The sequence below is a fragment of the Micropterus dolomieu genome, linkage group LG10 (genome assembly GCF_021292245.1).
Source record: "Micropterus dolomieu isolate WLL.071019.BEF.003 ecotype Adirondacks linkage group LG10, ASM2129224v1, whole genome shotgun sequence".
NCBI lineage: Eukaryota > Metazoa > Chordata > Actinopteri > Centrarchiformes > Centrarchidae > Micropterus > Micropterus dolomieu.
The window spans coordinates 12,885,658-12,907,839 of NC_060159.1; the positions used below are offsets into that span (position 1 = coordinate 12,885,658).

The 22,182-nt window shown below is 41.0% G+C and overlaps 3 protein-coding genes across 13 annotated transcripts in view; 2 read left to right on the top strand and 1 right to left on the bottom strand.

Moving 5' to 3' along the window:
• map7b (microtubule-associated protein 7b) overlaps window positions 1-12,934 on the top strand; it is a 35,960-nt gene extending 23,026 nt beyond the window's left edge. For 3 of the 9 annotated variants that reach the window (XM_046060486.1, XM_046060491.1, XM_046060488.1), the window contains exons 5-19: window positions 702-819; window positions 1,830-1,940; window positions 2,467-2,562; window positions 3,803-3,922; window positions 5,601-5,773; window positions 7,134-7,273; window positions 8,176-8,420; window positions 8,540-8,690; window positions 8,808-8,967; window positions 9,042-9,146; window positions 9,236-9,286; window positions 9,370-9,403; window positions 9,546-9,663; window positions 9,758-9,933; window positions 11,188-12,934. In XM_046060486.1, coding sequence (XP_045916442.1) covers window positions 702-819; window positions 1,830-1,940; window positions 2,467-2,562; window positions 3,803-3,922; window positions 5,601-5,773; window positions 7,134-7,273; window positions 8,176-8,420; window positions 8,540-8,690; window positions 8,808-8,967; window positions 9,042-9,146; window positions 9,236-9,286; window positions 9,370-9,403; window positions 9,546-9,663; window positions 9,758-9,933; window positions 11,188-11,198 — 1,809 coding nt within the window. In that variant the 3' untranslated portion in view covers window positions 11,199-12,934. Of the gene's footprint in view, window positions 1-701; window positions 820-1,829; window positions 1,941-2,466; window positions 2,563-3,802; window positions 3,923-5,600; window positions 5,774-7,133; window positions 7,274-8,175; window positions 8,421-8,539; window positions 8,691-8,807; window positions 8,968-9,041; window positions 9,147-9,233; window positions 9,287-9,369; window positions 9,404-9,545; window positions 9,669-9,757; window positions 9,934-11,187 lie in introns of those variants that run through there. The other 6 variants (XR_006826722.1, XM_046060487.1, XM_046060490.1 and 3 more) reach the window with 6 other exon arrangements.
• A 91-nt stretch (window positions 12,935-13,025) lies between these two features.
• Window positions 13,026-16,334, bottom strand: armc1l (armadillo repeat containing 1, like). The gene is made up of 7 exons (XM_046060498.1): window positions 16,183-16,334; window positions 15,533-15,711; window positions 14,739-14,830; window positions 14,255-14,438; window positions 14,052-14,168; window positions 13,741-13,815; window positions 13,026-13,612 (listed from the first exon to the last, which is right to left on the bottom strand). Exons 2-7 carry the CDS (start codon window positions 15,683-15,685, stop codon window positions 13,418-13,420), a joined length of 816 nt encoding a protein of 271 aa, XP_045916454.1. The 5' UTR covers window positions 15,686-15,711; window positions 16,183-16,334; the 3' UTR covers window positions 13,026-13,417.
• Window positions 16,329-21,756, top strand: mtfr2 (mitochondrial fission regulator 2). 3 transcript variants are annotated; one of them, XM_046060495.1, is made up of 8 exons: window positions 16,329-16,520; window positions 17,664-17,794; window positions 18,000-18,104; window positions 18,442-18,566; window positions 19,390-19,598; window positions 19,704-19,992; window positions 20,203-20,386; window positions 21,177-21,756. In XM_046060495.1, the coding sequence occupies exons 1-8, from the start codon at window positions 16,490-16,492 to the stop codon at window positions 21,219-21,221; spliced, it is 1,119 nt and encodes a 372-aa protein (XP_045916451.1). In that variant the 5' UTR covers window positions 16,329-16,489; the 3' UTR covers window positions 21,222-21,756. The 3 variants fall into 3 exon arrangements, with proteins under 3 accessions (XP_045916451.1, XP_045916453.1, XP_045916452.1); XM_046060497.1 differs by having other exon boundaries at window positions 16,339-16,520; window positions 17,668-17,794; XM_046060496.1 differs by having other exon boundaries at window positions 16,340-16,520; window positions 17,612-17,794.
• Window positions 21,757-22,182: the final 426 nt, after the last annotated feature.

The following is a 22,182-nucleotide window of genomic DNA, read 5'->3' on the forward strand; positions in this document are numbered from 1 at the left end:
TCACTAAGACCAAAAAGGTGGATCACATCACTCCAGTTCTGAGGTCTTTACATTGGCTTCCTGTATGTCAAAGAATTGATTTCAAAATCCTGCTGTTAGTTTATAAAGCACTAAATGGTTTAGGGCCAAAATACATTTCTGATCTTCTGCTTCGTTATGAACCATTCAGACCTCTCAGGTTGTCTGGGACAAGTCTTCTTTCTGTCCCCAGAGTCAAAACTAAACAAGGAGAAGCAGCGTGCAGTTATTATGCTCCGTATATCTGGAACAAACTCCCAGATAACTGCAGGTCTGCTGAAACTGTCAGTTCTTTTAAATTAAGACTGAAGACTTTTCTTTTTACCATTGCTATTAATTAAATATTTAAGATTGATAACTTATACTGCACTGTAACTTTTACTGTCCTGTTCTCTTTTTCTTTGTTTTTAGCTTTTTATCATTGCTTTTAATTAAATATTTCCATTTAACTCTTTTAACCCTGATTGTAACACTGTAACTTTTATTATATTTTATGTTGCTTTTAAACTTTTACATATTTCCCTGTTGCTTTTATGTTTTATGTAAAGCACTTTGAATTACCTTGTTGTTAAATTGTGCTATACAAATAAACTTGCCTTGCAGCATCATTTGCATGTTGGGACATTGTTGTTTTTTTTATGCTGATTTTGTGACTATGTCATTGTTGTTTTTGTGACTGAAAGGCCCGTCATGAGGCGGTGATACGTCGGACGCTGGAGAGGAGCCAGAGAACCAGACAGAAGCCCAACCGGTGGTCTTGGGGAGGGGCAGTGCTCACAAACACTCCCAGCACACCAGCCGGTACATTTACACATTACACACCTACATATGGTACCTGCAAAAACTCGAGACACTTTCCAACAGTCATTACAGTATGTAGAGAGACACTCACAGTGTCCAAGTTTGGTTTGAGAATTTGTGCCGTTGAGCCACTGGTACCAGTGATTTTTAGGTTTATGGAAAAGTTTTGATATCTCGTCTCCCGGATGTGTGACAGTGTGTCTCTTGTGTAAATATGTCTGCCTGCCTCTGCGTGTCAGTATTGTTCTGCCATGTTTGTATTTGAACTTTTCAGATCCCCTGCCCTCTGTTGTTACTGCTGACTCACACCCTGCTCTGCCTCTCCCTCTCTCTCTCTCTTATTCTCCAACTCTCTCTCACTCTTCTCTCTCTTTCTCTTACACACTCTCTCTCGGATCTCCCTCCATCTCCTCTCTGCTCTTTGTTTCTGCCATTGTCCTTTCCCCTCCTGGTCCAGGTTTTGTCGAGTCGGCTTTCCTCTATCCACTCGACCTTGCTGGACTGGAGCACATGCAGGGTGCTTTCAGTCTCTACCGCAGATACGGAATGACCTCCCAATGTGAATATTATAGCACTGTGTCAGTTAGCCAGCCAGTGTTAGACTGCTGGCTCTAGCACTGTAACTGTACAGCACAGTTTTAGCTCACTGGCATTAGTGTAAATGTAGGCCAATGTCATGATTAGTGTTTGTTGTTTTCTTTGCATGTAGCGATCCAGTTTGTCACTTGAACTTATATCCCAAGACACAGGATCATTCATTCAACCTATTTTAGCTTCATTTTTAGATGACATAACACCCATTTAGAACTACTTCATTTTCTAATATTTTTTTCCCACTTAGCAGCATGTTAGTAGTTTTTTCCCCCACATCTAACCTGGTTTAACTAGAATAGACTAGAGGTTTCCTTCAAAAAGAGATTGCTGGCTCCAGCTCTCTCTTTCTTCCCCCGTTCTCCACCTGTGCAATATGCTGTTAATTTGCTTTTATCACGTTTCTTCTTTGTTTCTAGATGCTGACAGGCGGTCAGTGTCCACGATGAATTTATCCAAACATACAGACCCTGTTATTACCAAGCGCCTCTCCTACTCCTCTGCCACACTTCTACACTCACCAGACCGAGGTAGTGAAAGTGAACATTACACACAGATGCCAATATTATTCACTACAGTATCCATTTGTGATGGTCTGCCTTTGGCTGCATCTTATATCATTTGTGTTTGTCTCGTTGCTGTTTTTTATGTAATTAATTAGATTTTGGGGTACAACGAAATTGACCAAAATATTTTTTTCACATTAAAAGAATAGTTAATAATTAATAATATATTTGCTTCCTTGCCGAGAAATGGATGAAAAGACTGATATCAATCCCATTTGTGTACTGTTAATATAAACTACAGTGTATCAATCAATTGACCAGGCCATTTTCCTCCCTTTTGTCAGTCTTTATGCTAAGCTAAGCTAACAGGCTACTGGCTGTATCTTCATATTCAATAGAAAGATATGGAAGTGATATTGATCTGAACTCTGGCATGAATTCAAATAAGCATAATTATCAGAATGTCAAACTATTCTTTGAAGTATATTTTTTAAAGTGTTAATTTAACAGTAAGATCATGTATTCTTTGATGTTCATATGTTGCTGACAGGCTTACAGATGAGAACAGCTTCTTCTCCTGTCATTAACAAAGCTCAGTCCAAACCGTGCCTACACCAGGGAAAGACCACCCAGCACAAAAACACAGGTGTTTTTTAGGAACTGATTTGCAGTTTGGTCTCTCGTTTGATATGTTGCACACTATGTTGCTAAGCGAAAAGATCACGGGCTGGAAACTGTTCAGGAATTCTAAAAAGGAACTGCGACTACCCTGCGTCCTGTTTCCCTTGAATTGAAAAACACTTACAGACTGGAGTGATCCAGTGTCAAGACTCGCTATTAGCATGTACTGTATATGTGCATGTGTCTGCACTTCTGTGTGTTTGATCAGAGGGATCAAGATCCCCCCCCCCCCCCCCCCCCCCCCCCCCCCGCCTCCAGCGTGACCCCTTTCTCTAATCCTCTGAAGGATAATCTTTTTGTTTTTGTGGGAACACTGTATGCTGTTTTTATCTCAGCTGAAAAATCAGCACCCACATTTCAACAATCAGAGGGACACATAATTATAGACATAAAATTAAATCATGTGCCAGGTTTATGCTGCCACGGCAAACTACACACTCAAGCGGACACTGTGGAAAAAAAACATCCCACATTTACTGAGTGTAATACGAGCTCTGCAACCATTCACTGCCTGAATATAAAGTGGTGTAGATTAAAGACTCGGATTCCTTTGCACAGTTTCCAGCCCAGTTGTATCTTTGCCCCTCACTCTGAAAACCGCCTTGTGCTCTGCTTCATTATCAGAGTGAGCACTGAGCAGTGCTGCATGTTTTGCCTTTGTCTCTATTTAAGTGGCAAATCAGGTTATCATGAAGACTAATTAACTGTCGCGTTGTCCACTTCTGGTTAATAAGCTACACTTTATGTACAATTTGCCAACTTTCCTAACCAGGTACCAAGGGTGCTTCATGATTAAATATTTTAACTAACTTGCATAAATTCAGCACTTATAAAATTATTTGCCAGATTAATTGATTAAACACAATGTCTTGAAGCAAGCTTAAGTAAAGACCATTTTCCTGAAATGCAGTTGCAATATGTGCTTTGTTCTGCACTGTATATTTGAATGATCTCCTCCCTGTGTTTGTTCTTGGTTTGCACTCCAGGCTGTTTGCTTCCTCTCATAATTAACAAACTGGTGCATGCAGGTGTAGGTGCACAGTTACCACTTCACTTTAGCTCTTGCCTACGCGTGTGAGGGAAGGAATGGGTAACAAATACACTAATTATGCATCATTTGTAATCTGCTTTGACTGATTGCGTAGGCTAATCAGTGGGCGGTTAAGAGTTGTTATAAACCTTAAACGTTACGTGTGTGTGTTCAGGCCTGCGCCGGCTTCCATTGACGCCATGGGAGAGCAATGTGGTGAACCGCCTGCAGCAGCCAACACACTCCTACTTGGCTCGTAGCCGCAGCGCCATGAGTCTGTCTGGAGAGCAAACAGGTAATATACTCAGATGCTACATGAAGGAGCCCTCCTGGCTCTTACGGTTAGTAGTGAGTGAAACAAATGATGTGCGCACAAAACTGGGAATTACAACTCGCACGCTGTAGTGCTAATAGTATCTATGCTCTTTATATTTTGGTCTCTTGACCAGAACAGTTTCGGATGTTAATCAGATTTGGCCAGACTTAAAGCATTACACCGTCTGAAACTTCCTTCACCAGCCTGTGTCAAGCGCTCAAAGGTCACACACACACACACACACACACACACACACACACCCGCATACACAAATGTCTAAACAAGTAAGCTGTTCAGGAAATATTCCCCTATTGTTATCATTCCCTCTCTCCTTCTGTTGTTACAACAGGAACAATTGTTTTTCCTCCTATCTTTTTTTTTTTTTTTTTTTTTTTTTTTTACTTTTTACTTTTTTTTTCAGTCAGGGAAGTTTCACTGAAAGGAAGCCTCTCTCTTTTGCAGGAACGTCCCAATCTCATTTGCACAGTGAACACGTTTTATATAGCTTGTGTATGCATGTTTGTATGAGTATTTGTTAAGACTTTAATAATGTAAATGGTTAGTAATATTAAACTGTTAAACTGAGGAAACCTCTTGGATCTTTAAGTCCAGTTGGCCTTGAATTAAACCCACCTTGGACATTAAAGAAGATGCTGTGCAGCCGAGAGTCCATATAGTCTGTAAGAGACTGCTTCTTTTGACAGTTCAAAATGAATGCATTGTTGAAGTGCACTACCTTTGCTGACATTTTTCAACATCTTGTTGTTGCTCAGCTACTCTGGTGTATTTCTGTCTTTCTATCGGTTAAAGGACTTTTTCTCTGTCTTGTGTTTTTTTTTTTTTTAAACAATCACACTCTCTCTTGCCCTCACATACACAAGAACCCACATTGACCTGCACACAACAGCTCTTTTTGCTTTCCTCTACTCTGCTTTAATACATTTAACGTTGTCTTTTGCATGTTTTGTGTATTTTGTTGCACGTTCACTTCCTCTTTGTGGTGTCGGTACTAATGTATTTATAATTAAATGTTTATTCCTACATAGTGTGTATTCAATGTGTAACTATATGTTGTTCTGCATGTCTACACTTTCTTGGCCAGGTCGCCGTTGCAAATGAGAATCTGTTCTCAATCGGCCTACCTGGTTAAATAAAGGTTAAATAAAAAAATAGTAGAGATGTTTCCAACACTGGGACTTTTTAGTGGAGCCAAACCACTCCTATCTAGATGCCTTAAAGTGCATTAAGCACTAAGTGAATGGAACATTGTCTATTTTGCATTGCAATTTTAAAAGTTGTCATAATCTCTAACCTGGCCAATCAACCATAATAAATCCTTCTCTTAAAGTACATTTATCAAGTGATGATTGCAGTACATTAGCAGTTGTCCAATCAGTAGCACTAATGCTTTCTTTCTCCTCTTCTCTTTTTCCAACAAACATCTTGTCATTCCTCTCACTCCTCCGCTGGTCTTCCCAAACTCACGGCTTCCATTTATTTATTTTTTCATCTGACATCCTTCTCATCCCTTCCTTCGACTTTTCGCTCCGTGCTCCTCTTTCTCCTAACCCTTACTCATGTTTCATAAATCCTCACACTGGCCTGACCCATACCTTCCTCAAAACATTCTGAACTCCCACCTCATACATCACCATAGCCATGCCTGTGTGTCCTCGCTCAGTGTCCTGCCACCCCATGGGCTCCATGTCCTTCAAAGCCCTGCAGGCCCAGCCACTTCCTCACTGCCGCAGCCATGAAAGGAGCCTCAGCAGGGAGACGGCCTCGTCTTCCTCCAAGACTGCCCGCAGGAGGACCACTGGCACCACACCGGTGGGTCGCGTCATTAACATGCAACTGAGTTTGTTTGAATATCCAGAGAATGTGTTCTCAATACATAAGACAACTGCAATATTGTCAGAAATGTAAGCTATGAAAAATGGCAGGGCTGAACAATTAATCGAAATCTTATCAAAATTATAATATAGCCTACTGCAAATTTCATATTACAGGAGGTGTAATACATGTTAAAGGCAAAATATTGGTCAAAATAGCATTTTAAATTATTTAATTTTGCTGTAGTGATGTACTGGCCTACACATCATATTCTACAGACTTAAGAAAACCTCTTTGTTTGGTACAGATCTTTGAAAAAAGTCACACCATAATCATTTAAATGATATTTTTCAATGAAAATGCGAATAATTATGTTATAATGATCATTTTCTCCAATATCGCAAATCATATCGCAGATGCAATATCAGTCAAAATATCGCAATTAGAGTAAAAATCATGCTTGTGTGATTTAATTTAATTTTTTTTTTCCATACTTGAATCTATTTAATATAATATTTCTGATGTTGACACATTTACTGTGTCTTTGAGGCTGTACATGCTCAATGGTTGTATAATTTTCTGTCAAGTTTTAGTATTTTACTACACTTACATACATAAGTGAGTCACTGCTTTTTGCTCTTCTTCCTCTAGTTCATCTTTTTTATGTTGATGATGTCCCAGATCAGTCAGACACAATATACCAGAGTATATGTGAAGCTCTGCTCCTCTTACACAGACACGTACACACACACACACACACACACACACACACACACACACACACACACACACACACACACACACACACACACACACACCTCCCACTTTCCATCTGTCTGCTGCTGTGTCAGGGCTTATGCCATTAATGTCTTTGAGGGAGGGCATCTTCTGTATTTTATATTCCACACAGTGACCCAGAGACACATGCATAGACCACAAACACATTCATAACCTAGACCTAGTCCAGCATAATATTTATCAGTGTTAATGTGAGTGAGAGTTTGGTGCCCTGCACATCGAACCACACTACTGTTTCGTTCTTCTACAAACAGGAGATGAAACATTCTTTGTGAGTTGGTTTATTTTTAATTTTGGCAACAGTTGTTTTATGTTGGTGTCCTGGCTTGGTGCCAGAGGGTTTTGTACGGCTAGAGTCTAATCCTGTTAGTGATCATCTTCTGCTGCTGTCAGGGCACCTGGGACTGGGAACCTTCTGTACCTCCTGATTACTTTGTGTGTTGCTAAGGAAATTTTAGTGAAGCTATTCTATCATATATGAGACAATATGCTGCTTGCTCACCTGGATCCTGGTTAGGTTTCAAATCCTTTTGTTTCCCTCCATCTCCTGCACCAATAGCAGAAGGACCGTGACAATGTCAGGAAGTCCTGGAGCAACCTGTCACTCCCATTGGCTCCCATTCTGACTTTGCCCCCCAACAAGAGCGCCTCTTCTCCAGGCAAGAAGAACAGCAGGGCGACAGCACCCTCTCCTGGCAGGTAGGAGAACACACCCATGGTAATGGACATCATGAGAAGTACATAAGCAGATTTGTGACAGACTTGGAGTTATGGATCCTTGGGAACAGGAAGAGGGTGTAACATTTTTGTATGGTAGTGTTTTACTGTGTATTTTCATGCCATGCTTTTTTTTTTTTTTTTTTTTTTTGAATGAAGGTGAGATATCAGTAACTTAAGGCTGCATTCAGACTGCAAGTGACCTTAATCAGATTTTTTGCTCATATGTGACTCAGATCGGATTTTTTTTATAACAATGTGAACAGCACAAGTCACATGGAATCTGATCATTTCCAGTTCTGATTTGGGCCACTTTTATATGTGGTCCAAATCAGATACAGTCCAGACTCTGGTGTCACTCTAGAACGACCATCGTGACAATTCTGCGGTAGTGGAAGCTGCGGTGAATGCAAACACATACACAAACACACACTTGTCAAACCTCCCAATTTTTACAGGAGACCCCCGTTTTTTCCTTGCCCCCTCCCAGTTTCCTCCCAGGTCACTATTCTCCCAATTTCTCGTATTTCTCACGATTTATGACAATGTTCACAACTTCGTTTACTTTTCATTTCCTTTATTACTGTTTCTGTTCAGCGCACTTAAGTGCTACAACTCTCTCTTTCACTCTCTGCTGTTTCCACCCAAGACAACTAGCATGCACTTGACACAGAACACCGCCAGACTTTTGACAACTCTCATTTGAGACTCTGCCTCTGATTGGCTAACCCTAACCATAATCTGCGTGTGACGTCGTATTATTTTTTGCACATGCAGGTCACTTTCAGCTCAGTGCACCTTACATTTCACGAAAACCGTTGCTAAATGCTAGTAAATAGTAGAATCATTTTGTAGCTAAATGCTGCTTTTCTTCCTGCACCCAGACCTCCTCAAAAGTCAGCAGGGCGCCCACCGACCCCCAAGCTCCTTAGGTCTCCGGGGGCAGAGGACCCTGGAAACCTTCGACCTTTCAGGATCACGCCCGAGAGCCCCCAACCCACCAGAGCCCAAGTAGAGGAGGAAGAAGAGCGGGTCCTCAGTCCTCCTCAGCCTCGACCTCAGCCAGTGGGTCAGAACAAGACCAGTAGTGAGCAGACACCACCAGTAGGACTACCAACAGCAGCCAGCGGTCAGTTACTACACCCAAACCCTTTTCACACACACCATTATCATGCAGCCTACATTGTTTTTTTTATTAGTGAGTTTATAAAATACACCAGTCAAAATGTAATTTATGACCTCTTCTAGAGAGTGTAACCAGCTCTCCAGCCAACAAAGCCTCAGCAGGCACCACAGATCCAGAGGAGGCGAGTCGTATCCTGGCTGAGAATCGTCGGCTGGCCCGCGAGCAGAGGGAGAGAGAGGAAGAGGAGCGCAGGCAACAGGAGGAGCAGGCAAGGTATGCTGCGCTGCACGTAAACGTGTGTGATCTGGAGAGAGTGCAAGGAGATAGATAATACTGAAGCTGTGTGTTTATCTACATCCCTGACTGTGATTTATTTGTGCGTCTGTACAGGTTAGCAAAGGAGGAGATGGCTCGACGCAAGGCAGAGGAGCGAGCGAAGAGAGAGGAGGAGGCTCAGCGTCAGGCAGAGGAGAGGAGAAGGAAGGAGGAGGAGGAGAGAGAGGAGGAGCAAGAGAGACTTCAGAAAGAGAGAGAGGAGGCTGAGAGACAGGTCGGAGAAAGTGTACAAATTAACTGGAGAAGTCTGTTGATCAAAAATTAAATAAAACTGTTTGTGTTTGTCAGAAAGAGGAGGAAGAGTCTCGACAGAGGGAGGAGGCAGTGCGACTGAGGCAGGAGAGAGAGAAACACTTTCAGAAAGAGGAGGCTGAACGTCTGGAGAGAAAAAAGGTGAGGCATTTACACGCACACACACACATGATATTTCATAAAATCCCTTATGGAACATGCATGTAAAAGCTGACTTTTTTTTCTACCAGCGTCTGGAGGAGATCATGAAGCGCACAAGACGTTCAGATGCAACAGAGAAGGTAAAGGCTAAAAGACATCTCTGAATATGAAGAATCTGTGTTTTTCCTAAGTTTTCATTCTCTGTATTCTTTCCAATCTCTAGAAAGTTGTTCCTAACAGAAACGGAGACAATGCAGGTAACTTCATTCACCTTATTCTATAATCCTACTTGTGTATTTTCATTTGTTATTTTGAAAATGATCCTGTTGGACATTAGAATATATCTACTATAGTATTTGTGGCTGTGTCTGACTGCGGTGTTGGTTCTCTCATCATCAGTGACTGCCGCTTCTAATCCATCTGCAGCGACTGCCTCACCGACACACAACAGCAATGGTCGCCAACCTGACCCCAACCCAAACCCCAGCACCGCCACACTGAGCCATCCTGATCAGAGGTAAACATCATGACAACTGTCACATTGATGTTATCCATGACTGTAACGAGGGTAACATTAAAGAAATTCTCTTTTCCGTCCCCTGTTTTTCCAGGGAGAACGGGGAGTTTGAAGAGGTGATCGTACTGCCTTCACATTCCAGGTTGTCTCCTCCTGAGGGACAGGAGCAGCAGCAGGAGGAGGAGAGAGTTCCTGTCATAGCCTTCAGGGAGAACGGCCTCCTAAAGCCTCTGAGTGGAATAGAGGATATATCAGCCCAGCAGGGACCAGGTCAATAAGCATCCTCTTTCTGCTTTCTTTCTGTGGTTAGGTTTTGGTGTGATCATCTTACGTAATCTGATAAAGTTGATACAGCTACGCAACACGAGGGGAAATTACTGAGCTACTACTGCGCCTCTGCCCGGGTCCAGACCTGAAATGACATTAAACAGCAGTTTCTTGGCTGAAAAAAGCGAGCCAATGAACTCTGCAAGGGGGCTAACGATTAGCCAATAACCACTGGCAGGGCTAACACCGTTGTCTAGCTGTTGTGAAGCTGTGAGCCGGAACCAAGGAGGAGTAATTACAACAATTGCGACCGCTATAGACACAATGGTCGTTGTGAAATAAAAGTAGTTTGTTTTTATTTCACTATGCTCCACTCTTAAAACCCTGGCAAACTCTCACGCTATATTAAAATGTTGTTAGATTCAGGTGAATTTGTTCATCCATCCTTTCCTCTTCGCTTGGCAAACTATAGCCTCATTGCCAGCTGAAATGGGCAGTTGGCTTAATTTACATTTAAATGTACATTTATGACAGTTGGCAGATGGTCCTATCCAGGGAAACTTAAGATACCACTGTTCAATATCAAGACAACAGTATCAGACCAGATGAAAACATTTGTCAGTAATCAAAAAATCCCAGTAATTAAACCTGCAGTGCATTTACATATAAATGAACATCTGTTACATTCAAGCTCACTAAGTACACACAACCCTGATTAAGCCCACCCCCCCAGGTAAATCTCTCTGTACTCACAGTATAGCGGAGTTTTAAAATCTGGTGTCTGTGGCGACATTCCTGTGCCGTCAAACCAGTAGTGATGTGTTTTTATACCAACCAGTAATGTTTGGTTTGCCAGAGCTGAAGGGGGGCCGACGTAGCAACAGCAGAAAATGTGTGTAGCCTAAACATCAGAAGCACGTGTCGGCAGTGTAATTACTCACTGTCAGAAAGGAGAGACAAAAGTTCGGCACTGCAGGTTTAAGTAATTCATACTAGAGGGACTGCTGGGTGTATAACAGCGAAGTGCTGGACTAACTAGCTCTAGCACATACAGAAGTACTAGAACATGTTCTTTACTTTAGAAAATACTGAGCATAGTCTTCAGTCTACATTAGTGACCCAACAACACAGCAGCAACATGATTTATTTATAAAGTAGACTTTGTAAACCCCTTTTGAAGAGGTTGTTTTTTTATTTTACCTGAGCCTTCATAGGAACTGACATTTCCCTTTCTTTGTTTCTTTCCTTGGTTTTTAGATGTTGCCTGATGCCCTGTTAGACATTCAACTCCCAGAGAGACAGGAAGTGAGAAGATCAGAGAGAGGTAAGGCAGGGCTGTCGGACTGAATCAAATAAAGGACTCGCAGCGTCACAGCCAGACCCTTTCCTGAGGTTTACTTTCTCACCCTCCCTGCGACAGAAGAGCACCGCAGCCATTTCCCAAAGATGGTGTCTCCAAAGATCTCCCTAGAGAATCTCCAGAGAAAAAGTTACGTGTCCCTCAACAAACTCACTGTGGGGAGCAGATAGTTTGTCTGTCTCTGACCCTGATTACGCTCTGTAATAATGTTCTGTGCACAGCCCCAACTACCCCTCATTCTGAAGTGAATGTTCTGAAATCACAGGAGAGCATTGAATGCCTATTCCATCTTGTGATTCTCCGTGTGTGTGTGTGTGTGTGTGTGTGTGTGTGTGTGAATGAGAGACTAAGTATAATGTAAACTGAGATCAGCTGTAAAGTCTTCAGCCATGATACTTGAACAGTTTTTTTTCTGTTGTTGTTGCAATAGAACACACTGTAATCATGTGACGTGATAACTGGAGGTCTGATGAACGCGTTTGCTCTCTTTAACTGAACCTCACACTTCTCATATTTTAACATTTCTATTGAAATGTTACAGAAGAGATGGGATATAGGAATGATATCATTGCATGAAGTTATATTAAGGCAACAGGAAAGTGTCCCGTAATGTAATATATTTTTGCTGTGTCTAAAGTGTTTTAATACTAGAGGTTATTTTTGGGGTGAGGCAGATGCTTTGGAGTATCATGAAGTTTAAGTTAAATAATGAGAAAATGAAAATACTGTTCTCTCAGGCATCTGCAAAGTAGGGTGTAAACTTCTGATTTTTTGTTTAGTTTTATTTAATTGCTGTACAGATAAAATGTGATTCTTTGTTTTGTCTTTATTACTGTACAAACCGAGAAAGAAAAAACAAATCTGCTTTGACGTTCAGGCCTGCCCTTCCATTTGTTTCACCCTTTACATTTACCCCATCACCGTCTCTTTGCATTTAAGGTTGACTTTCGTTTTGGCCACGAGCATAAAATGGATTTAAATAATTTTGCTGCTGGTGTTAATTCTGAAATAATTTGATCATTGTTGAAGGATTTAAGAAATGCTGCTAATTTTGATGTTCCTTTGCCTTACTGCTTCGTAGAAAGAATGAGGTACTCATTGTCACTGAAATGAAGATTCTGGCCACATGCCCGGAGTCTCCAGTGGCTTCCTTTTCTTGATTTGTTAAAAATATGAAAATTGATGAAATGTTATGTCAGTCTGTCTACTATGATCATAAGAGCTTTCATGTTAAACAATATGTCCTTAAAACATGGGACTGACTTTGCACTTGTTCAAATCGAGCAGTACCACCAAAATGGAAGGAAACTTCAGAAAGATTACTCATGTCTTTGTTATGTAGTACTGGTCTCTGCCAGTAGTACATAGCATGCAGTTATCATAGTAACTTGACTTAATTTTCTTTAACCGAAATAAAATCACTGGGAAATGACATTATACATACAGTAGATGTCCTATGAATGATGTTTAAAAGTAGATATATTTTACTAAGACTGACCACAAGGCTTTGACAACTAATAAGCCCTTTACTTCCAAAGAGGGTCTTTGTGGGATGACATCTGAGCCACTGTAAAGCTGAAATCACTGTAAAAACAACTGTTGGGGCCCTATTGTTTGGCAAGTAAATAAACCTTTTTGAATTGATTACTCATTCACTGTGGTATTGTAATTATCCTTTTTTGATCCAAGATACAGAATTTTACTGGAGAAATAAAATATACAGTGTACATGTGAAAACATTCATATTGTAATTTATTTTGGCATTAACCGAAACAACTACCAACAAACAGCAGGATACACAGAAAAATACTTTTCCCAACTGTACAGCAAAGTAGCAAAAATCTTTTTCAACCTCTTTTTTTTTTTTATACATGTAAAAAGGAAAATGGACAGTTGAGAAAGATCGTCAGAAAATATTTACATTCAGTGACAATACTGGATAGAAAACAGCATCATGTAAGTCCAGAGATGAAAGATATATTGTTAAGTGTGTGATGCTGAAACGACAAGTGTTGATGACTTGTAGTTTTTCGACAATGGCAAGTTGGTGACGGTCAGGCCAGTAAGGTGAAGTCTTTTAGCACAACTTAACGTCACTGGATCTCAGGGAATCAAACTGCGGCAGTTTCACCAGTAGAATGTTTTGGTGAGGAAACTGGCGGCAGTGTTGAGCCAGCTTCCACTAGAATCTTCCTTAGCTGCGGTGCGGGAAATTGCTCGGTCCACCTCCCTCTCTGGGCTCTCCTCCTCCTCTGGGAGGTAGTCTGGTAGAGCTGAGTTTTGCTGCACCGTCACTCCAGATGATTTCAGAGGGATAAAAACCTGAACAAGTTTGAGAGGAGAGAAGTTAAAAGGGCTCAATGTAAACTCACACCCACAAAGTTTGGTTTATTCTCCCGTGGATACTCATACTGACAAGTCAAAATGTGTGCTCTAAGACTACTCCTCACCTCTTCTCCTGCTTCATTCTTCACCACCTGTTGGGCTGACAATACCTTAGTGGCAGCAATGGCCGATGCCAGACTCTACAAATTAAGAAACATACAGCAAACAGAGGAGGAGACGGGAATTAATAAACACCAACCAGGGATCAGGTTTATGGTTTTCTTATTCAAATATTGACCATGTGTACATCAGTGGCTTTCACAATGCAATAACACAAATGTTAAATATAACTAAAGGGAAATAAACTAATGTTTAAAGAAAAAGGCCAGTTGCTTCTTAAGCAGACTGATGGTAAATGTTCATCTTTGTGTGTTACCTCAGTGGACAGGTCAGAACGGATGCGGACAGTGCATCTCTTGGAAGCCATCTGGAAGGTGAAGCTGATCACTCCTTTGACCTTCAGAAGAGCCTCCTCACACAGGCTTCGCTGGTCCTTGATGAGAGGAACACTATATCAGTTAACTTCCTGGCAATAACAACTACTGTCATGCATAGGTGTGTGTCAGTCAGCCTACGCACAGTGCTGTCCAGCCCCTGGATGTGCAGAGTGACTGACTTTGCCTTCTTGTTGGAGGAGTTGATGAAAAACTGGGATTTCTTTCTCCCCTGCCGCTCAGCTATGCGGGGCACAGGATTGGCAGGTGCACTCAGAATGTCAAACACCTCCTGGGCCAAGGCTGTGATGTCAACAGACACATAGTCCCTATATGAAGAAAGATTATATTTAAAGTAGCCTGGTTCCAGACCTCTGAATCGCAGCCACATCTTGGAGTTGTTCAGCGATTTATTTGACTAAAGTGAAAAGAAATGGCAATTGAGTCTGATTATCAAGCTGGATTTAAGCAAAAAACAAAAACAGAAATTGAATGAATACAGGAGACGGTTCAAGCAAATTTCAAGTAGAACCACATAAACATACTAAGGAAATACTCAAGACAGTTCAGGGAAGCATGTACTCATAACATATAAGTGTCACCAAGAGTGTTAAAAAAAAATACCTCACCTCCCAATTAGATTCTCCAAGCTCACCATCATACCCAATTCATTCTTCATGGTGGGGATGTTGGGGGAAAACTCAGCCAAGTAGCGTAGGGTCTGAGGACAAAGGAAGACAGAAAAGGGATTCAAATATAGGTACACCCAGCCATGTTGCAATTGAACTATTACAAGCTGCTCTGAATTATTAACTTAAATATTTTCCCAATTTGCAAAGCTCTCCTACCATTCCATTTTTTTTGCACTATTTGCAAATAAATTGAATGGATTTCTGCCTTTAAAGCAGCCAGAGGTTTTCATTTATTTCAGTAATGTTACTTACCTTTGGTAATCAATTTTCAGAGACTAAAAACATGCTTGACAATGATTATCCATAACAGTGTACGTTTAGAAGCCTTTACTTGTTCTCAAACTTACATTATACAGTGTTATTTGTGGAAAAGGTTATTTCATCTGAGAATAAACATCAATGCATTCATGACAACAGCTGTTGAGCAGCAGACTCTCAAAGTACAGATGATGCAGCTTCCAACCATTTGAACATCCGATTCAAAGTAACCCAAGCTTTTCTGTGAATTACTATGCCACAAAGTTATAACTTTGTCAAAAAATAAAGACCAAATGTTGTCCTGTGATGGATTATCATTAACAACCTGTCACATGTCTACATGTTGATTTTCATTTCATAGCAGCAGACTGTCCCAACAGTAGGAAAACTAATATTAAGGAATATATTTTTAAAAAATAAATTATTTAAAAAGGAAACATAATTGGCAGTTAATATAATGCACAGCACATCACCTGAAGAGTTGAAAATATCACTTCTGGGTTCTGGTGGTCCAGGAAGAGAACCAGCCCGGGGAGACAGCCCTGGTCCTGGACTATCACCCCCCGGTTCTGAGGCTCAGATGCCAGGTCCCGCAGCTGACTCACTACAGACAGTGCATCCATCATCTTTGTTAACGTTACCAGACCTGAAACTGACAGTGGTAACGTTATTTAAGCGTCGATTCACCCTGATTTAAGGTTAACGTTAAAGATACGGTCAATATAACTAATATATCTTGTGAGAACACTGAACTAATTCAATCCAGAGAAGGCGACAGTTAATTATCTAACGTTAACTGGGTGACTTTAAGTTAACGGAACGGCCACTAGTGTACGTTTTAATCTAGGAAGCTCGAGTTCTAAAACTACCTAGTTTATAATATACGCTAAATTAAAGATGTCCTGTCAAGTTACAGCGCTAGCCTTAACGTTGGCTAGCTGAAGAAGCTAACTGCTTTTGAAACGTGAAGCTAACGTTAGCTAACTTAACAAAAACACCTTCATTAGTTGCGTTGTAATGTTTGAAAATAAACGTATGTGACTAATAAAACTAATAATAATATAAATGTCCTGAAAGTGCGATAAATGTTACATTTAAATTATGTTTGGCGATGTTTTCTTACCCAGGAAAGAAGCAGCTCGTGTATAAAAATACAAATTTGGTGCTGGTTTTTCTTCTCGTGACACAATTGGTCGACCAGCCGTTGCCGACGCTGCACGGTCGCCCACTCCTATTGGCTTCTCATCCTAGTTCTGCATCTACAGCCAATCAGAGGAGGTTTTGCTGCTGCGGCTTTATTTGACTTTATCAGACTTGCTGCCTTGATGTGTGCGTGACCTCGGAGAGATTCTGTATATTTGTAGTGTTTATCTGCAGTTACAAATTATATTATTGGTTATTTAAAAGATCTCGGACAAATGTAGCGACTAATGCACGTTTTTACAAGAAAAGGAATCCAAGGTAAGTAACGCCGCACACTTCATTACGCTTACTCCTCATGTTTCCTGGCGTCGCGCATTTTACTTTTGATGAGCCGGGCAGCTTTTTACAGAGGGACACTGCGGCTCTTGTGCTTTTACCTAAACAGAAGGTTAACGTTACTGCTTTTAGGTTAAAAGCTAAAATCCACAATGAACCATCCGTTATGCTGATCCAATGCGTTTCCACAGTCGAGTCAGCATCCAACGGTGCAGACCGAGACAACTTCCTCTGTGAGCATCAGTTTGTGATGCCACCAGGTTACACTTTGGCAGTTGGATCAATAATGGACTCAAGACAGTGTTATCCAAGTGTTTTAATAACACATAAAAAGGCATTCAAACAAGATATTAACAAAGGACAATATAAAATAAACACGCATAATAATGCAATTTAACATAATGAAAAAACATGGAAAATTAAAACAATAAGCCAAAATAGATTAAACAGAAGAATTAAAAAACTTAGTGCAGTTTCAAAGTACAATGAAGATGACTACTAATTTAATTTGGTAAAAGGCAGTGCATAAAAAGTGAATCCTGCCTCTCTGAGTTAGTTTTGACTTAAGGGACAATAAGCAGACCGCAGATCTAAGTTGTGTTTTTTGTTGATGCCATAAACTATTTTTATTCTTTATAATCCAACAGCAGTACATAATTGTTTTAAATCAAGTGTTTGACACACAGGAAGCCAGTGTAAAGCACTGAGGGCCGGACTGATGTACCTGCTTTCTTGGTCTTGGAGAGGCCTCTAACAGCAGCGTTCTGACTCCTCTGTAAGCTGGAAAGTCGCCTCTACAGTAGTTGAGCCTGCTAAAGCTGAAAGCAAATTCTTCTTCTTATCTCTTGCTGAGATAAAGACGTTCCTAATTTCCTGCAATAGTTTAAAGGGGATATAAGGCTGATTTTGTAATTGCCCTAATGTTAATGTTAGAATTTATGTCCACACTACACTAGAAAGGTGGACATACTACACTAAGATTTCTGGCTTCATTTGTGGTCTTTGGGGACTCAAGTGCTGACTTTCAGTTGTTCACTTTCATGACCTAAGTGCTGCTGCATGTTTTGTTTCAGGTGTGTAGCATGTGACCTAGTGGCATCTATTCTGTGTTGACCTTTTATCAAGTCAGTCAGCAGAAAGAGGAGCTTTGCAGTCATCAGTTGGTGCACGAAAAGGTCCTTCCAATGTCTTTAGCAGAGGACATTCTGGATGTACTGCGCATTGTCCTGGAGTACTTTGGAGTGCCTCCAGAAATGGTGAGTACGTACACACACACACATACACACTTCTTTTAGAATTATGTTACTGATTCTCAAACTAGGATGCAGGGATATGAAGTTGCTTCCTACTTGTTTTTGTGGAGCGTTACTTCCCTTCCTAAAAGTGAACTGAAGTGAGTTTGTAAGGATGACAATTGTCTGTTTTTTTTTTATTTTTTCATGTATGTCATCTTGCCTGTAGCTGGTCCCAGTGTGGGACAGCCAGCTGTGCGGTCAGTATCGCAGCATTGTGCGGATGATCGGGACCAACCTCCCACTGGCGCCTCCACCACGTGTCCGCTTTCAGGTACCTGTACTATTTGTGTTTTCTAACAGACCTAGTCTTGGTGATTATGATACAGCTACTGTCAAACATGATAAAACTATTAGTTTGTAAGTTATGAAATGCTATATTAGTCTTACCCATATTTGTCACATTGGACTTTCTGAACAGAAGCATCAGTGTCTCCTAAGCTGAGCTAAAGTGCTCATTTGTAATGTGTAAACTACAGAATCATGTTCACATCTTGACAAAATGTTATTATTGTACTTCATACTTCATAACTTCTGTGATTGTCTATTATTTTTGTTATGTAGTCAGCGTTACAGTGTGTAATGCCTCCTTGTCTGTGATTGGTCCTTAGATCCCCCTGCTCACCTATAGGCCCCATGGTTATGTCGACATCACCGTGGACACACCCGCCATTCCCTCATTCGCCGACGTCATGTGGGTGTTTAAGGACGAGGGGGACAGCTGTGCCAAGACCAGGTAGGAACACAAATGGATGCAATACAAACGCGCTGAAAATCGAACCTTAACTAAAAAACAAAACCATATTGGCTATCAGACATATTATGTCGTAATATTTTGTCGTAATATGAGCAAAATAGTGGATAGTGTATTTCTAGACAAAGTCAAAGAGTACATGGGTCCGCTCGGAACAAAGACAGGCAGAAGCTGAGGGTGCCACTCCAGCTGCTCAGTATTACTGCTACAGTAGCTGGAACAAGAAAGACTCATGTTGACCAGCAGAAACCCTGAGTCCTTTGCTGCTTTGAGCGTCACTTTGGACAGTTTTTGTTGGGTCCTGAAGCCAGAAACAGCACAGGAGTATGTGAAACAACCTCCAGGCAATAGACAACTGAGTTAAATGTTTCTGCCAGTTAATGTTTGTGTGTACTGTACACTGTTAGCAAGGTACTAATATATACTTTTTCTGTGATTACTGTAAATTGATGTGGTTAGTGTAGCTGCTAAATGCCCCTTTTGAACTGCACTGTGTGCCGTTGTTTATTGCATTAGTACATGAAATGACTTCTCAAGCAAGCAGAAAGGCTTACTTTCTGAAGGCAGGTGTAATAAGTAGTTAGGTAAAGCAGCCAGGTAAATACCCATGCTCTTCAATGGCTGGTATGAAAATGTTATGTAATCTGGTAGCTTACTTGTAGGTAGTCTGTGTGAGCAGGAGAACACTGGTCTCTGTAAAGAAACCCATTGAATTGGCCATAGTTTTTGTGGACTGCAAAGAAGAACTGTACGTTAATTCTGTACACAAAATAATGTGGTCCCCAAAATATTTTGATTTCCATAGGAACCATTTACCTCCAAAGATTCAATGTGCTGTTAATCGGGATGTGGTGAGATACCCAGGACCGGCCCTCAATCAAACCCAGAGAGGAGGCAGACCTGTAAGACAGACAACCAATACAGACGCCCTGGAGAAGATCACAGTGCTGGAGAGCGAGCTGCTCAAACTACGAGCTCAGATAGCCATGATTGTTACTGCTGCTCCAGCCTCAGGTTCACATTCTTTGTACCACGTAACACAAAAGTGTTCAGCATGTTATGCTGTACTAAGTCAAGCATATCTTATAACACTTTTGTGCTTTTTCAATATTTTGTTAGGTCCAATTGAGTCCCAGAATGCACCAGGCACGCCTTTGATGTATCCTCCCCCTCGACCTGCTCTCACCTCCACGCCACGCTGTGCTGCTCCTCCACCACCACCTCCACCTCCTCCTCCTCCCTGCCCTAGCTCCTCCACTGAGACTTCATCTGTTTTGCAGCTGATTCGCCAGCGCAGGAAGGACGAGAAAGACCTTGACAAGGGTCAGGGCTTGGAAGTTAAAGGGATCCCATCCATGCTGGACGTTCTGAAGGACTTAAATCAAGTTAAATTGCGTTCAGTGGAGAGGTAGGCAGTATGATTGATAGAGTATGGGTGATTGAGTCATACCAATATAAATATCTCCTAATGTTGGAGAACGCGCACATCAGTTCCCCCATAGTTTCAGCACTCACAAAGAACTTTTTTTCTCCTCATTTTTTATTTTTTTGTTTCTTCTGTGTCAACATACTGTTTATACCAACTGTCCCCTGAGCATTTCCCTTCTTTTCTTTGTAGATCACCAGGGGGCACGCCAATAAGAAGGAGACGTAGTAAGGGAGGTGCAGCATTGCTTGGTGACCCAGCGGCTCTTATTGCTGAAGCACTAAAGAGAAAGTTTGCCCAGCATCGCCATAACAATTCCGCTGACAAAGAGAATTCACTTGAACTCTCACCGTTCGGCAGTCCAGAAATACCTAAGGTTAGTTTCCCAGTCTCAATTCTCCACAGCTCAAAATGCCTATAGTCCCTTTTCACAGCAAACATTTTGACTTGTCTAAGTGGCAGAAGCACAAGTGGAATTGAAAACAATCAAAATGGCTGTAGTCCATTTGCGAGAGATGGTTCAAGTGCTTTGGTATTGGGCATGCACGCTCATTGACATGGAATGGAGCCATCATTAATGTCATTATTTCCACCTTTTCCTGATTTTGATTAGTCAAAGTGTCTTTTGTGTCATTGTGAGCCTTTTTCACAGAGAAGAGCACAGGTGTATGTAATAATACAAATGATGGCTAAATTCCATTTAGCTACTTCTGATTCAGGGTGCCGGTATTGTTTATGCTGGCTCACTGTCGCACTGTTATGGCTTACTGAGACACTAATAAAACAGTGCTACTGTTTATAGTAACACCAGTGCAGACAAGTCAAAATGTCTGCTGTGAAAAAGTCGCATTACATCTGAGGGATTTGTAATGTCAGTTAGTAGCTGTACTCAGGGATTAGCAACAATAAAAGTCAAGATACACCTACCTGCGTGTTTCATCCCTTTTAAGCATTTTCACTTTACCAGTCACTATGTCTTATGACTTAATTGAGACCTGGCTGACAGTAACCATTCATCCAAATGAGCAGCACAAGGCAGCTAAAAGATGTACAACATGGCCAGATAAATGTCTTTGTTGCAAAGTGCTATTTTAATTTTTCAACTACAACCTGAGGTTGCAAGATTTAAGCTCAGCAGGTCTACTAATCTGACGTTTGTATTCCAGGTTCCTCTCCACACCAGGCGCAGTCAGGGACGCCTCCACCTCTGATCCTGTTGAACAGTAACTTCTGACCCCAAAAGTCAGACATGTCATCAGCCAGTTACAGCTCCCACAGACGTGCCTCACAAACGGATTATTGCTGCAGCTACTGACTTACATTTCATTTTTACTTTTGTTTGTCTATTCTTTTGTTCTTGTAATAGTGTTTGTCTCAAATGAACAAAGTGCTTGTTCCTGTAAAGTATCTCTGTTGGGAGTTTTGAATGTATATTTGTGTTCCAGCGATTTCTTTGAAAGAGGGATTTTGGTACAGTTGTGTCGTATTTGTATGTTTCCAGTGTTATTCATACAGAAATGATATCTTTTGAGAGGAAATAATGTGATAATGTATTTTAGCAGGCTGGCACTGTAGCTTGTTAGCTACCTGCATTCATGTCTATAAAGTTACTTTGTGAGTCCTTAAGTCTTGACTCAACCAAGTGAAATGAAAAACAGTAGGTCTTGAGATTCACACAGCTCTATTCTATGCAACTGCTGCTTCAAGTTCTTTTATTTTATTAAAGTGTAAAAGTGCACTGATCAATTTCTTGTTGTTTTCTAATATTTCAGTGTGTTAATGTTCAAATCCAGTTTTAGTTTAAATTTGTTGCGTTACGTGATGTCATTTCACATTGTTGCTTTGTGTGAAAGGGTATTTCATATTATCAAACAAGGTGCCTGAACAAGTGAGTATGGATTGAGCTCCAAAAACACAGGGTCCTACAATTCCCATAATGCAACTGGACACCATCTTTTATTACACACTTATTTTTTTTCTTTGGGAAGCTGCCTCCAGAGCTATTTTAATGAGAAAACTGAACTTCATGTGCACCTGGAGTGACTCGTGTCCCTAATGGTAATTATAGTCTCAGCTTAATCATAACCACACAGACTGAGTGACCACAATATATTATTTGGCTCATCAGTTTTACACAGTACACCAAAGTTATTTTTCACTTTTCTACCTGCT

Bases quoted from the DNA above. Each gene is read 5' to 3' on its own strand.
- armc1l (XM_046060498.1), bottom strand. From the start codon at position 15,685: ATGATGGATGCACTGTCTGTAGTGAGTCAGCTGCGGGACCTGGCATCT. The intron at 14,439-14,738 runs GTGAGGTATTTT...TTCTTCATATAG, and splicing joins TTGGAGAATCTAATTGGGAG to GGACTATGTGTCTGTTGACA. The intron at 13,613-13,740 runs GTGAGGAGTAGT...AAACTTGTTCAG, and splicing joins AGAATGAAGCAGGAGAAGAG to GTTTTTATCCCTCTGAAATC.
- mtfr2 (XM_046060495.1), top strand. From the start codon at position 16,490: ATGCACGTTTTTACAAGAAAAGGAATCCAAG. The intron at 19,993-20,202 runs GTAGGCAGTATG...TTTTCTTTGTAG, and splicing joins AAATTGCGTTCAGTGGAGAG to ATCACCAGGGGGCACGCCAA. The intron at 20,387-21,176 runs GTTAGTTTCCCA...TTTGTATTCCAG, and splicing joins GCAGTCCAGAAATACCTAAG to GTTCCTCTCCACACCAGGCG.